The 14726-nt window shown below is 61.1% G+C and overlaps 2 protein-coding genes across 4 annotated transcripts; both read right to left on the reverse strand.

Moving 5' to 3' along the window:
- Positions 1–260: 260 nt before the first annotated feature.
- Positions 261–9055, reverse strand: CCDC183 (coiled-coil domain containing 183; the record flags this gene model as incomplete). Its single annotated transcript, XM_079705867.1, has 15 exons — positions 261–376; positions 1033–1129; positions 1200–1310; positions 1396–1564; positions 1758–1918; positions 2479–2579; positions 3089–3143; positions 3221–3346; positions 4484–4606; positions 6702–6806; positions 7007–7174; positions 7379–7456; positions 7921–8042; positions 8581–8708; positions 9051–9055. 15 exons carry the CDS (start codon positions 9053–9055, stop codon positions 261–263), a joined length of 1665 nt encoding a protein of 554 aa, XP_079561993.1.
- A 225-nt stretch (positions 9056–9280) lies between these two features.
- Positions 9281–13021, reverse strand: TMEM141 (transmembrane protein 141). Of its 3 annotated transcripts, none has more exons than XM_079706814.1 (5): positions 12932–13021; positions 12586–12652; positions 12296–12379; positions 11922–12029; positions 9281–9438 (listed from the first exon to the last, which is right to left on the reverse strand). In XM_079706814.1, exons 1-5 carry the CDS (start codon positions 12983–12985, stop codon positions 9431–9433), a joined length of 321 nt encoding a protein of 106 aa, XP_079562940.1. In that variant the 5' UTR covers positions 12986–13021; the 3' UTR covers positions 9281–9430. The 3 variants fall into 3 exon arrangements, with proteins under 3 accessions (XP_079562940.1, XP_079562938.1, XP_079562939.1); XM_079706812.1 differs by lacking the exon at positions 9281–9438 and adding an exon at positions 9439–9572; XM_079706813.1 differs by lacking the exon at positions 9281–9438 and adding an exon at positions 11102–11543.
- Between the last annotated feature and the right edge of the window lie 1705 nt (positions 13022–14726).

Raw genomic sequence — 14726 nt, forward strand, 5'->3', positions numbered from 1 at the left:
CAGTCCAGCCTTACGAACTGCCCCCAGGGTTTCAGCTCAGCTCAGACCCCCGTCCGCATCCCCGCCCGGACCCCCTACTCACTCTTACCCCTGCACCCAGATCCACACCGAACACCCCACTTCCCTGCAGACTTCCCAACGCTGTCCCCCACATCTGCGTCCCCTCAGGTGCCCCGCAATCCTGGAAAAATGTTTATTTGTGTAACCAATGACAGCATGGGGGCGGGGAGTGCTGGCGAGGCGGGTTCTTCCTCTTCCGGTCACTTCTTCTTCTTGGCCACCTTGAGCTTCCCCTCTATCAGCCGCTGGCCCTGTCTCTTGATCTCGGCCCGCGAGGGCACGTAACTGTGGTCCACGTCGGCGAACTGGAAGGTATCTGCAAAGGAGGGAGGGAGGGCAGCCGCGCCCGCAGCCCGTCTGCCCCGCGAGGGTCCCCAGATCCTGGATTGTCCCCTGGCGTCCGTTCACCGCAGGGCCAATTGTACCAACGACGTATATTTCTTACTTTCTGTGTCCCTGATGCTCTGGCATTTGAGGTCTCGCACAGCCGGGGAGAGAGACAGACCAGGGCTCACCCAGCCCTTCCAGAGCCCACACCCAACCACCTCTGTCTAATGCACACCCCAAGCCTGAATCACCCAGGGCCAGGTGCCAGGCAACTGGGGACAGCCCCTGTGCCCCAAACCTGCTGGAATTATTCGAACGGGCATATCTTAAGCTGTGTGCCCTGCCCTGCCTTGCCCTTCCCACAGAAACCCCAATAAGGGCCCTGGCCAAGGCCTTCCACCCTGCCTGCCTACTGGCACTGGTGCCTCCCTGTGTCACAAAAGGTGGTAAGTTCTTTCAATGGCATTAACTTCACCAAGTCACCTCCATAAATTAAAAATCCTGTGGGTGCAACTGACACACCCTTTCTATCCCTTTAGGCCCCACTGTCCCTCCAGGCTGCCCTAGTCAGATGCAGCAAGTGCCATCCCCAACCTCTGCCTCTGCACAGCTCAGGCCCACCACCAGCTGCTGGGCGGCCTGTGCCTGTGACATCCTCCTCCATGTCCTCAAAGCTGATCCTGGTGTTCTGCTTCTCCTTCAGGGTCGAGGACTCCAGGGCATCCCTCACCTTCGTGTGGACCTGCAGGGCATGGGGACTGTCAGCTCCGAGGGCACACGAGGCGTGTGGGCACCCCCCGGGCCAGGGCTACCTCCTCTGTCCTGGGCAGCATCTGCACTCGGTCAGCCAGGTACAGCAGCTTCCCCTCGCAGTATGCCAGCTTGCTGTACACATCCAGGGTGTCGGAGGGCAGTGCTTCTTTCTGTGGCCAGGAGGAACAAGTCGTCTCCCTCTGGCCCCTCCAGGGGATCCTCTGTACTGGGGGCTCCTCCACGCTTCCCTGGTACCTGGGCCGTGGGCAGGGGGACACCGATCAGGCGGATGTGGAGGTTGTCGATGCCAGTTTGGATGGTCAACAGCAGCTTCTGGCTCTTGGCCATCTTGGCGTGGGCCCGCTGCAGCCGGTCTTCCTCCTCCTTCAGCATGTCCTTCATTTTCTTCTCGACAGACTTCAAGCTGTTGAGGATGAGGGAGGTGGGTAGCGGACCGAGGGCAAGGTAGCAGAGTCCTGAGCGGGCGCTGTGCTAATTCGGGCTCAGGAGCTCACATGCGGGCACTTGGGGCCCCTCGGCAGCGGGTGCGCTCAGCTCTGAGCCTGGTGCCAGCCGCGGGGCTGTTAGTGAGGAGGAAGTCAGGGGCTCCCGGGTACCTGCTGGAGCTGGGCGTCGGGTGGAACTTGAGCATCACCTCCTCCGTCGCCAGCTCCTTCATCACGGCCTCCAGCTGCGCCCGCCTCCCCTCACCATCCGCCACCTGCAGTGCCAGTTTCTCCTCCGTGCTCCTCTGAGCCAGGAAGCGGCCGCCGATGTCCTGGCGGGGCCAGTGGTCAGTGACATTGACCGTGGCTGGGCGTTGAGGACCTGAGGCCCTCTGTGTGTGTCACCCTCGTGACAGGCAGCGGGGCCAGATGACCCCAAGGGAGAGCCAGAGAGACCACCGCCAAGAGACTGCATGGCTTTGAGTCACTCGTCCAAGGGTGACAAGCTTACGTCAGGACCGTGGACAGGAGCTCAAGGCTTACTAATAATAAATCCAGGGCGGATTAAAGTAAAGGGGGTGGGGCGGAGAGGCAGCTGGTTGTCATGATGCTGTTGGTTTGGGAAGGGGAAGGAGTTAAGAGGTGAAGGCCACCTCCTCGGGGTTTGATCCTCAAATTCCAGCAGGCTCTGTGCAGCCCCTGGAACACGGCTCGGATTTGCCATCTGCGTCCCTGGAGTGCCCGCCACGCTGAGCTGTGGGGCCGCTGCTTTGTGTGTCCATTCATGCAGAAAGTGTCTGCAAAGCCTGGCCCAGCTCAGCTGGCCCTTGGGCTGGGGCAGGGTCCCCACCCGTCCTTCTGCCCACATCCCAGGAGTGCCAGGGAGCAGTACCCAGAGGTGAGAGCACTGCACAGCAGTCTTGACGTTCTCCACCAAAGCCTTCACGTCCGTCTGGTATTCGATATCAGCCTTGGAGGTCTCCCTTCTCCTCACTGGGCACAGCAGAGGGGAAGGTCAGCCGGCATGCAGGAATGCTGTGGGAGCTCTGCGCGAGGCCGTCGGATGCCCCCATACGTCGTCAGGGGAGGCCACCCAAGAGCTGGTTACCCGTCAGAGTCGCCTTCACCTTAACTGGCTCCCTCCTTGGCCAGCCCTCGAGGGATGCCCCAAGGCAGCTCCATCCAGAGGAGGACCAAAAGCAGCCTGGCACAGTGGGGCTTAGTGGGGCTTCTCAGAGGCGGCTCAGGGGTGCCAGGAGCATCGCCGAGTGCATTTTACAGCTGAGAAGCCAGGGGCTCAGCCACCCCTGGCCAAGAGCCCAGAGCCGGCAGCAGCACCTTGAAGCATGCGCTGTGACTGTTGGTGTGCACCGGTGCAGGTCTAGCCAGGGAGGGGCCGGGGCTCGTCGGTCTCCCTCACCCCGGCCCCTGCAGGTTACCCCCACCTCATGGTGACCCACCTCTCGGGACCCTGACTGGGGCGGCGGGAGCTGAGCGCTTACCTTTCAGAGTTTCGGGGCCCATCAGGTTGGAGGGGAAGTGCAAGTCCCGCAGGCCCTGAGGAGGGGGAGGAGGAGGTGAGGGGTGTCCTCTGTGGGGCAGGGGCTGCTGTGCCTGACGTGGCCCGGACTCACCCAGAGGTATTTCTCGTTGGTCTCCTTGGTGTGGATCTTGTCAATGAGCTTCTTCTGCTGGTTCAGCCGGTTCTCCCGTGCCTGGCGTTCCTTGATGAAGGTGGCCTCCCCTTGCCTCACGTTCATCTGGGGACACAGGAAGGGGGACGGGGGTCTGTCCCACCAAGGCCACCCAGGGTGCCGATCCAGTGTCAGTGTCAGTCCCCGTCCTCCTGATTTGGGACGCTCTGCCTGCGACCATCACCCTCCCCTTTGTGTTCTGCCCTCCTCTGGGACACCCCCCCCCCACCTGGCCTCTGAGCCTTCCCTTGAGTTACACCCCTCCAGCTGGGGTCACTCCGGCTGCAGCCATAGGCTCAGGGACCGCCTGGGACGTGCCTCACAGATTTCTTTCTCCAGCCCCGGTCCTCCGCTGCCTCTACCAACTCCCCTTAGAACTCACTAGAGTGGACTCCACATGTCTAAACACAAACTCATCATCTTCCCCCAGACCTCCTGTCTCCCAGCACATCCCGCTTTGGTGGCTGAATCCACTGTCTGTCTGTGCCTGCTCACGCATCCTGCGTGCCACGCTGTGCCCTTGCCTGCACGTCTCACTCGCCCCGCCCCTCATCGGGGTGACGTCTTAAAGGCTTCTCGGCTCCGTCCGAGTTTGGCCACCCATCTCCACCACTGGTCTGGCCCAAGTGACCAGTGTCTTGGCCCTGGTCCCCTCCAGTCTCTGCAGCCAGAGCACACCCGTTTGGAGACACGAATCTGATCCCATCTCCCCCCACCTCCTCCCAGGGCTCCAGGTTAGGAGGGCCACCACTGCAGCCCTGCCACCTGCTGCCCACACAGGCTCCAGCCCCCATGCCTCCTTTTGGCCCTGTTACACCCCAAGACTGTGTTGCCCAACCTCCAACCCCCAGAATCCGCCATTCACTGCCTTCCTGAGAAGGTCCGAACCCCAGGGTGGCCCCACTTCATGAGGAGGGGGCAGGCTGGCCTGGCAGGGGCCTTGGCACAGAGTGGGTGAAGGGGTGGCACCTGCCCCGTCCAGGTCACTCCTCTGCCTTCTCCGTCTGCCTCATGGCTTCTGTGCCTGGTGGGGCCCCCTCTGCCCAGCCTCACAGGTGGTAAGGCAAGCAGGGCAGCAGGGCAGCCACTGGACTCCTCCAGTGATGACAGGGGGCGTGGGCATGGGGGTGTCCCGACGGACCCTGGGCCAGACAGGTTCAAGAGGTGGCCCTGCAGGGCCCCCAGCCTGGGACCTGCTCTCACCTTGACCTTATCCGTAACCATCATGGCATCTTGGGACATGACTGTCATGTCCGACAGTTCCGAGCAGTAGTCACCCACGAGATTCTGCAGCTTGTCCAGCTCTGTGGGGTATCCTGCCAGCTTCTGCAGCAGAAGGGCAAGGGCAGGTGGGCACAGAGCCTGACAGTCCAGGGACTGCGGGCCAACCACAGGCTCCCCTGGCCCCTCCCTCGTTCTCTTCTGGCCCCCAAAGTGGACCACGCCTACTCCCCACCCCTCACCCCGGACTGTGCGAGCCCAGAGGACAAGTATAGCCTGGCCTGTGGCCCCAGCCGGGCCCAAAGCAGGTGAAAGGACATGTTTTGGGAGGGAAAACAGCATCTTCCTGGTGGATTCTCTCACTGCCCAGGGCCAGAGTCCAGAGACACTTCCAAAGAAGTTGTGATGGGATGTCTCACCACGTGAGAGGTGACTGTGAAAGCCCGGGAGGCTGGCTGCTGTCTGAAGTGAAGCAGAGGGCCTCACAACACTGGTGTGAGGTCAGAGACTCAGGATTCAAGGCCCAGGCTGTGACCTGACCAGCTAGCGTGGGACCTTAGGAAAGCCACTTAACCTGGGTTTTGCCATGTGTAAAGGTAATAATGGCTCTTTCAGGAGGTCGCTGTCAGGATGGACTGAGGAGGTATAATGATGTATATTTAGCACAGGGTCAGGTTCATAAATGTCCAGTATATCTTAGCTCTTAGTATTTTGTTGTTGATAACTACAACGTAGAATCTTCACTTTTTTTTTTTTTTTTTTTTTTTTTTTTAATGCAAGGGGGACTTCCCTGGTGTTCCAGTGGTTAAGACTCGGCGCTTCCACTGCAGGGGGCATGGGTTCAATCCCTGGTCAGGGAACTAAGAACTCGCATGCCGTGCCATGCGGCCAAAAAAAAAAAAAAAATGCAGATGACCACAGGAGTTAATTTTTTTTAGTGCATATGTTCTGAAAAGATAAGCAAGTACCACTGGGAGGACATAATGCATACAGGTGAAGGAGGGGCTGGACCCCAGAGTGCAGTCGGAGTGGGAAGGGGTGTGGGGAGGAGGAGTGGGCCCAGGAAGGAGATGTGGGCAGGGCCACAAGGTGAGCCTCCAGGACCCGGGGCCTGAGGCAAGAGGGACAGGCTGGAGGACAAAGCTGAGTGCTGCTGGGCTCTGGGCACTGTGGGCAGGATTTGGGGGGCATGATCCAAGCTGCGAAGAGCTGCAATGCCCACCCATCCCACACCCTCCTCCAAACGCATTTCTACCTGTCACTCTCCCGGCCACACTGCCCTCCAGGGCTTCCCCTCCCCCAGCCCCAGGATGAAGGTGGGGTCTTCCCTCTCTCTCCCGGCCCCACCTGCCAAGCTGCTCCTCTTTGCACCCTGGCACCCACCCTCCAGCCCTCCTCTCCAACTGTCCTCGTCCTCCCCATCTTCCATCACCTGGCCTGTGGCAGGTGCCTGTGCTCTTCTGTGTGGGGGCCAAGGGGGGCCTCCAGTGAAGGGGGGTTGCCTCACAGCAGGGCTCACGGCCCCTGGGGGCTTCCCCCTGGCCTTCTCGGCAGGGAGCAGGGTGGCTGGCTTGGAAGAGGTGGGCAGCAAGCGGAGGTTACTGACCTGCTCAGAGGCAGCTTGCCCTGGATGATGTTAGGGGACTTCTGAGGGTGCAGGACCCATCTCTTGGCCTCAGAAGCCAGGGGATGAGAAACGATGGGGCAAAGTAAAAACAACACTAAACCAGCAGATAGGAACCCAGGGCTTCCCTGGTGGCGCAGTGGTTAAGAATCCATCTGCTCATGCAGGGGACACGGGTTTGAGCCCTGGTCTAGGAAGATCCCACATGCTGCGAAGCAACTCAGCCCATGCACCACAGCTACTGAGCCTGCACTCTGGAGCCTGCGAGCCACAACTACTGAGCCCGTGAGCCACGACTACTGAAGCTCACAAGCCACAACTACTGAGGCCCGCGCACCTAGAGCCTGTGCTCCACAACAAGAGAAGCCACTGCAATGAGAAGGCTGCACACCGCAACGAAGAGTAGCCCTGCTCGCCACAACTAGAGAAAGCCTGCACGCAGCGACGAAGACCCAAGCAGCCAAAAATAAGTCAATAAATCATTAAATTTATAAAAAACCAAAAACCAAAAAATGGGCTCCCTGGGACCGGGATGCGGTCTCGGTCTCCGGGTGTGGGGTGAGGGGGCTGGCTCACTTTTTTCAGGTGGTCCAGCAGGTCCACGTAGAGCAGGTGGATATTCTGGCTTGTGGTGATCTTGACCATCGTCTTTTCTATGCTGTTCTCCAGCTGACGGATGACCTGGGCGGGGAGGAAGGGCACATTGAGAGTGAGTGGGGACAGGCCACCTGGGAGTGCAGAGGACGGCGGGGGCGGGGCTGGGCTTTCTTCCAAGGTGGCCTCATTCATCTAGCCCCGCCCTTCCACAGAGCCCCGCCCCTCTCCTGTGGCCCCGCCCCCATCACCCTGGAGGCCCCTCCCCCGCTCCCCGCCGCCGCCACCTGCAGCATGCGCAGCTCCTCCTTGGTGGCCTCGGGCTGGTTCTTAAGGCTGGCCAGCTCCAGCTGCATGCTCTCCAGCTTCTGCTCGCGCCGCCGCACCAAGTGGATCAGCATGTTGTGCATATTCACGCGGTCGAAGACGTACTTGCGCAGCTTCTCCCGCGCCACCTGCGTCGGGGAGGGCACGGCCCGCGCGTGGGTGCTCAGGGGCCACGGAGCGCGCCTGCAGCTGGGCGGGCGGGGAGGGACCCGTGGCAACGCCACACAGACGCTGGGGCTGGGAACTCGCCCTGCTCCCCAGCGGCTCCACATCGTAGTTTAGTTGGGGTGCACTGGCTGGGCGGGGCTGACGGGTCCCCCCTGCTGCTTTACCTCCATGGTGCAGCGGCTGTGCGCCAGCCTCATGGGCACGTCCTTCCCGCAGGCCTTGGAGATGGTCCGCTGGTCGTACTGTGGGGCGCGGCGGCTGAGCTGGGGGCTCGGCCCCTCTGCGTCCCCCCCCCGCCGCCGGCCCCTGCAGGGATTCTCCCCGGGTCTCCTCTGCCCTGTTCTAGCCCAGCAGCAAGACCCCAGCTCCTGGGGCCACAAGGGGCAGAGCGCTGAAGGACTCCATCCGGGCCATCCCTGCTCCGATGTGATGGGGGTCCAGAGAGGCGGGGCCCTGGCTCCCCTATATGGCTGCTGCAGGGAGTAGCCCAGGAAAGGGACCTCTGTCGGGCCCCTGGCCCTGCCCTCTGAGGTGGGTGGTGGGGAAACTGCACCCCCCACCCCACTTCAGAATGGTTGGGGTTAGAGTGGGGAAAGGAGAGGAGGTGCCAGCTGTGCACCTGTGTTGGGGGAAGGGCTGTTTCAGCACGTGCCCCGCCCCACCCCACCCCCAGCCAGCAGGTAGCAGGGAGGGTCCCGCTGTCCACCTTCTTGGCCAAAGCCCACTCGTGGGACCCGCGGCGAATGTTGCTGCGCAGGACAGCCAGCGTGGCCTTGTTCTTGACCGTGGTCTCCTTCACCGCCTGGATCTGCAGCGCCCGACATTGCTCTGTGTGGAGGGGCAGGGCAGCCAGGATGTAGGCCAAGGGCCAAGGGCCTGGCCGGGATTCCCGGGTGGCGTAGGCTCCACGCCGGGGAGGACAGAGGTGGGGGCATGAGTTTGCTGTCTCCGAGGCCGCGCTCCTTCCTCCCAGCCTGCATGGGGGCAGCCTTGCTGCTCAGCAGTGCTCATCTGGACGGCTCTCAGTGGACGGCAGTGCTGGGAGGTGGGGAGGGCGGGGTGCAAGCCAGGGACGGGCAGGCCCGTGATTTCTCCCAGACCCTCTAGCCACAGAAGTGGGTGGATCCCCTCCCGTCCCCTCTGGCTTTGAGGCCACTGTGCCCACAAATCTCCTTGAAGCCCCCAGCTCCTCCTCCCCCTGCCCCCTGCATGGCAGACCCCTCCGATCCCTTCCCCCCAGCTCTGTTTGGGGGTGAGCAGTAGAGCGGCCCCCAGTCCATATGCCCTGGACCGTCCCTGTGTTAAGATCGTAAGTCCTGCCCCCAGGAGCCGTGGAGCCCCTGGGTCACCCCAGCGGTGGCCGCACCCTGGAGGCGAGTGATGGTCTTCAGCTCCTGGATCTGCTCCCCCATCTCTGCCTCACTACGAATCTTCACGGTGGCCCACGGGGTCCTCCAGGGCCCGTCCGCACCTCCCACCCTCTCTGTGCTGAGCCTACCCCGCAGAACCACAGTTCAGATTGTCCCTGGAATCTCGGCCCATTGTGACGGGGGCTGAGGTTCTCAACGCCCAGGGAACCCAGGAATTCCTGGCCCACCCCGACGACCCCACCCTCTGCCCCCAGCCAGCCTCGGGGTTGCTCTCTGCTCAGGTGTGATGCCTTCGTCAAGGCAGCTTTCTTCCACAGGGGGGTGATTGGCGGTGTCACTGCACCCCACGGTGGCCCCACTGCACCCTCCCCATCCCCCCACACCCCCATTCCCTTACCCCACCCCAAGTTCAAACTCCAACCCTGATGACCTGGCTCGTGAGATCCCCAGCCTCGGCCCGGACTACCCCATCTCTCCCTGACCTTCCCTGCTCCACCCCCACTTCCCTGGCGAAGTCCTGGGTCCAGCTTTAGCTGTCACTTACTCCAGGAGGAGTCAGTTCCCTCCCTGTGCACCCCCAGCACGAGCTTCCCTTATAGCCATGTGGCCCAAGCCTGGGATTCCAGGGGTGCACATCAGATGGGTTACTTCTTCCAACCTGCATGACTTTGCTAACAAAGCACCACAGAGCGGGCAGCTTAAACAACAGAAATTTATTGTCTCGCATCCTGGAGGCTTGAAGTCTGAGATCAAGGTGTCGGCAGGGCTGGTTTCTCCTGAGGTGTCTCTCCCAGGCTTGTAGACAGCCGTGTCCTCGTGGGGTCTTTCTCTGTACTCATCTGTGTCCTAATCGCCTTCTCGTATAAGCACACCAGTCAGACTGGATGAGGGCCCATCCCCATTTTAACTTAATCACCCCTTCAAAGGTCCTGTCTCCAAATGCAGTCATATTCTGAGGTCCTGGGGGCTAGGGCTGCAAACTGTGAATCTGTGGGAGACACAGTTCAGCCATAACAATAGTCTTCACCCATGTGCTGTTACAGCACCCATCTTTCTCTGTGACCTCTCAAACAGATCCTTTACTTTTCTGGTCACTCTCAGTTTTTAAAAAGTGAGTCCAGTCCCCTCTGAAACTCAAAGTTCACCCTCTGCCCTCCCCCTGAGCCCAGGTCTTTCCCTCGGGGGGTTGGGAGGGCCTGCCGTGGGCAGGGTCTCTTCCTTGATGCCCGTGTTCTCCCAGGGTGTGAGGCAGCCTGTCCCCCAATACTGGTTCTCCTTTCCTCAGATGGAGAACCCCTGAATTTTAGTGGGCACGAGGCTGCCCAGAGCAAGCTGCCCTCCTAGGTGCCTTTGCACTAGGCGTCCCACATGACTTATTTCTAGCCAATGCAGTGTTCAGAGAAGTGAGTGAACTGCCCTCCTCCTCCCCCTTTCTCTTTCCTGTTGACAGGGATGAAGACCTGATGGCCGGAGCCAGCACAGCTGCCTGGGACCATGAGGTGGATTTGGAATGAGGGCCATTACAGCACGCAACACGCTAAAAGAAGCCTGGATCCCTGACTCCATACAGCCCCAGACCACCCACTTGAGCTTTTCCATGAAAGAAAATGAAAACTCTAGCTTGCTTATGCCATGGTTATCTTGGGCTTCCTGTCATTTTGCCTTCCCACGAACAGATTCCCTGGTGCATAGTGAGTGTGCAGTAGATGTTCTTTTGCGTGACTGGCTAGGTCAGCAGGCGCAGGGGCAGAGCTGGGGCTGGAGCAGCGCGGCCCTGTGTGCCTTCAGTGTTCCCGGGAAGCCTGCTATAAAGGACGATGATTTGCCCACGTTCTATATAATCTCTGCCTCTCCCTCTGCTGGGGGTGGGTGCGGTGGGCAGTCCTGCCCACCCAGGAACACTCCTCCATGTGGACAGAGCTCCAGTAAGCTGACTCTGGCCTCCTGAACCACTCACTTCCTCCTCCCCAGGGGAGAAGTGACTTAATCTGATAGGTGGGTTTGGAATGATAGGCAGGTAGGCACGGCCACTTCCTGTCCCTTGTCTCCTGGAAGCCAGGTGCTGGCTGGCTGCACACCGTCTGCACTGTGCCAGGTGGTACAGAAGCACCCCCCCGCATGGGGGGCCCATGGGGCTGCCCAGAGTGTCTAATTCTGGGGTTCAGTGTTAGGAACTGCCCTGGCACCTCCTCCAATCAGCTGTATGGTACCGAGGTGACATTTCTCTCATCTTTTTTTTTTTTTTTTTTTTTTTTTTTTTGCTGTACGCGGGCCTCTCGCTGTTGTGGCCTCTCCCGTTGTGGAGCACAGGCTCCGGACGCGCAGGCTCAGCGGCCATGGCTCACGGGCCCAGCCGCTCCGTGGCACGTGGGATCTTCCCGGACCAGGGCACGAACCCGTGTCCCCTGCATAGGCAGGCGGACTCTCAACCACTGCGCCACCAGGGAAGTCCTCTCTCATCTTCTTACTGCTCTGACTTGTTTCCCAACTGCTTTAGAACTCAGGCGGGAAATGGGAAACAGGAAAAGGCGTTTATTAGTCCCACAACCCCCAGCAGCAGCTGTCAGCTCTGACTGGGGTGGGCAGGGGGATGCAGGGGTCAGAAAGGGCGTATCAGCAGCAGGAAGTGCAGAAGGCCCAACCCCCCACCCCAGAGCTGCTGCCCCCAAATATGCATGAGACAGGCCTGGTCTTCTCCAGCTCTGTGTCCCCCACGTTTCTCACTGCCCTGCAGGAGGCCAGCCACCCCAGGGGCAGCACCTCCTGGTCTGACCTTCTGGGCATCCAGGCTGGGCAGGAGCAGTTTGCACAGGTCTGACAGAGCTAGCTATGCATGTGTGCAGGGGACATGGGTGTGGGGAGGTCAGCCTGGGGTGCAGAGGTGCTGAGGGCTGTGTTCTAGAACTCTCTGGCCCCAGGTCCTCTGTGCCCTGGCTGGAGCTCTCCTAGCTGTGCCGATCTGTAAGAGGCAAAGGGAGACAGCTAGAACCACACCCCAAAGCTGCGCCCGGTCCCTGTGCCCATTTTACCGGGGCAAAAACTGAGGCCTGTAACAGGAGGGATGCAGGCAGTGGAGGCCAGGATTGAGATCAATCAGCTTGATGTCCAATGCGGGGCCTCTCAATCCGGCCGCTCTTCTTGGGGTGCCCACCCTCCTCATTCTGCACTCGCCCCTCCCAGGGCCACCCGGCCCCTCCTGGGTCTTCCTCCTGCACAAGGGCCTGCAAGTTCTGTCCCGCCCCCACCCCCATGTGCGTGTCCGGGGGACAGGCCTGTCCAGCCTGCGCCCGGGAAATGGAGCCTTGGTTCCGCATCCTGCTGCCCCCGGGACCCTCACCTGTGGCCATGTCTTTGGGGAGCTGCCCTGTCTCCAGGAAGAGCCAGAGGTTGCTGCATTTCTGCGACTCCACTCGGGTCACCCAGTAGCTGGCCACTGAGCCTGCGACTGGGGAGAGGGGGCAGGGGCCAGTGGGCAGGGGGGCGGGGCCTCTGAACTTGTCAGGGGAAGGGAGCAGGGTGCAGGTTTCTTCCCAGCAGATGGGGGCGGTGGGGTCCAGCAGGGCTCCCACTGAGAACTGGAGCCCCATCCCCGGAGGCAGGGAAGCCCGGAACCACAGCCCCCCACCCCTAGTGGGATCCACTTCTGCTGAGGAGCCAGCGGCAGCGGGGGTGCATTTCAGGGGAGCCAGGCACCAGCCCTGGAGTACCCACCCACGGCCACCAGCACCTTCCACTGAAAGGGGTACGGAAACTTCCTCTGAACGAACATCTGCAGGCCGACGGTCGCACCAGTGCCTGCCAAGAGCCATGGTCCGCATCAGCCAGCCCGTCCACGGGGCTGGTCAGGGGACCACCGGGGCTCTCGGCCTAAGTGCTCGCGACAGCTGCCAGGCTCGGAGCACTGCGGGCTGGCGACCTGGCGCCACCTGCTGGGGAGTCAGGGTGAGACAGGAGGGTGAGGTCTCTTCACACCCCAGGACAGACACCTGGACCCAGCCTACCTGTGACAAAGGTGAAAATGCCCTTCATGAAGGCGTTCGACTGGCACGCGGCATACTCCCCAAGGCCCTGGGATGGGGAAGAGGGTTTAAGGCTCAGTTCCCCGTCCCTCCTTTGGGCACACTCCGGCCCCTGGGGGAGGGGACCACTCATCGTGAGGCCCTGGGGGCCTGGACCATCCCACCTGCCCCCATGCCCACCCAGGATGCCTCGATCTCCACAGCAAGAGGGTCCCCCACCTCTGTCCCTCTTCTCTTCCCTGATAAGGGCACACTCCCACCGAGGCCCCCGCCCCGCTCAGGTCAGCTTCTGAGGTCAGGGGCCCGCGTCCCAGGCCAGCCTTCTCACCGGGTGCTTTTTGGCCACGGCGTCGTCCACCTTGGACAGGCCTAGGTTCACCATGGCTGGCGGGGCGCGGGGAGCCGGCGGGGCAGAGCGGCGCCGGACCGGGCGGAGGGGCGGGGCCGGATGGGGCGGGGCGGGGCCTGGCGGGCGGGCCTGCGCAGGGCCGGGCGGAGGGCAGGGAGCGGAGCCGGCCGCGCGCTCCCCAGGCCCAGCTCCGTGACATTGGGTGGCGAGGCGGCGGCGCGAACGCGGGCGCCGGCTAGCGCTCCTCCCCGCGGGCCCGGCCTGGGTCGTCCGCCTCATTTCCAAGCTCTCATAGACATAATGATTAGTTAGTATTATTTGTGAGGGTGGGGCTTTGCTTACGGGATTACATCTACTGAAAACGACCACGGAATAGTGTATCCAAAGATGATATAGCGAGTTAATTCCAAAAATACCGTAAGCGCGAACTTGGTGCCAGTTCTGTGCTAGGAGTTGGGGGTCCCACGGAGGAGTCAGAGCTCCTAGCCCTCATAGAGCAGACAGGTAAACAGACCTGGGAGGAGGTCAGGAAAACAAAATGGGTAAGGGTATGGAGAGAGGCCAGGGCCTGTGTGGACGTGTGTGTGCGCGCCCGCCCTCAAGGAGAGACCTGCATGGGAGGGTCAGGCAGAGGACCTTCAACCTTGAGCTGCTGTGTGGGACTAAGCGTGGCCTATTTGCATCAGCTTCAGGAGGCCCACGTGGCTGGATGTGAGGGCGAGAGGCAAGGGTTGGGCTGTGCCTTGAAGCCTGGTGGGAACTTCAGTTCCTCTGATTGCGCACAGCCAGGCGCAGCCAGGGATGTCAGCTCAGTGGACATCTTCCTGTCCCTGCACGGTGGGGGGCCAGCCTTCCAGGAGTGCATCTGCTAAGGTTTAGAGAGTGTTTCAGCCATGGAGCAGGCAGGGGTGCTGTCATGGTGCAGCATGCTGTCAGGATATAGGGGGCTACTGGGGTGCAAGAGTGCTGTCAGGGTGCCCTTGGGGTGTGTTTGGAGGCTGCACTAACAGGCCTTGGCATTGGGTTGGAGGTGCCAGTGAGGAAGGAAGGGGACCCAGGCTGGCCTCCAGTGCTTGCCCTGAGCACAGGTGGGCACAGCAGTGGGGGGCTGAGGGGAGCTGATGGTGTGGGGCACACTGGGGGGTGGTTTGGGCTCTGTCGGGTCTGAGATGTCTGGAGACAGGAGAGTGGGATGTGTGAATTTGGAACCCAGTGGGGAGGTCAAGGTTGTAGTTAAAAATGCTTTCTCTAGGGCTTCCCTGGTGGCGCAGTGGTTGAGAGTCCGCCTGCCGATGCAGGGGACACGGGTTCGTGCCCCGGTCCGGGAAGATCCCACATGCCGCAGAGCGGCTGGGCCCGTGAGCCATGGCCGCTGAGCCTGCGCGTCCGGAGCCTGTGCTCGGCAACGGGAGAGGCCACAACAGTGAGAGACCTGTGTACCGAAAAAAAAAAAAAAGCTTTCTCTAAAGAAAAATTTATTATTGCTTGTTAATGAAAATAGTGTATATTCCATATAAAAATAAAGCTGTGCAGATGCTCCTAAAGTAAAATGCACGTCCCCCACCACCAATGTGGGCGCTGGCCGGGACATTCCCTGTGCAAGTGGGGGATGGGGGAATGGGGGATGGGGGAGACGTGGGGGTGATGAAGAGACATAGAGTGCAGCTGTTCCCAGCGCCTGCTCCTTCCCAGGGCTCTGGAGAGAAGTGCCCAGGGCGCCCTCAGGGTGGGCTGGAGGGGACAGGGCGATTTCACCAGGTGCAGTGTGATCTGA

Source organism: Hyperoodon ampullatus, assembly GCF_949752795.1.
Source record: "Hyperoodon ampullatus genome assembly, chromosome: 6".
In the NCBI taxonomy this organism is placed as follows: Eukaryota; Metazoa; Chordata; class Mammalia; order Artiodactyla; family Ziphiidae; genus Hyperoodon; species Hyperoodon ampullatus.

Excerpts from the sequence above, each read along its gene's own strand:
- TMEM141 (XM_079706812.1), bottom strand. The coding sequence starts at position 12,985 with ATGGTGAACCTAGGCCTGTCCAAGGTGGACGACGCCGTGGCCAAAAAG. Across the intron at positions 12,653-12,931 it reads CCGTGGCCAAAAAGCACCCG|GGCCTTGGGGAGTATGCCGC; the intron begins GTGAGAAGGCTG and ends TCCCCATCCCAG. Across the intron at positions 12,030-12,295 it reads GAAGGTGCTGGTGGCCGTGG|TCGCAGGCTCAGTGGCCAGC; the intron begins GTGGGTACTCCA and ends CCCTCTCCCCAG.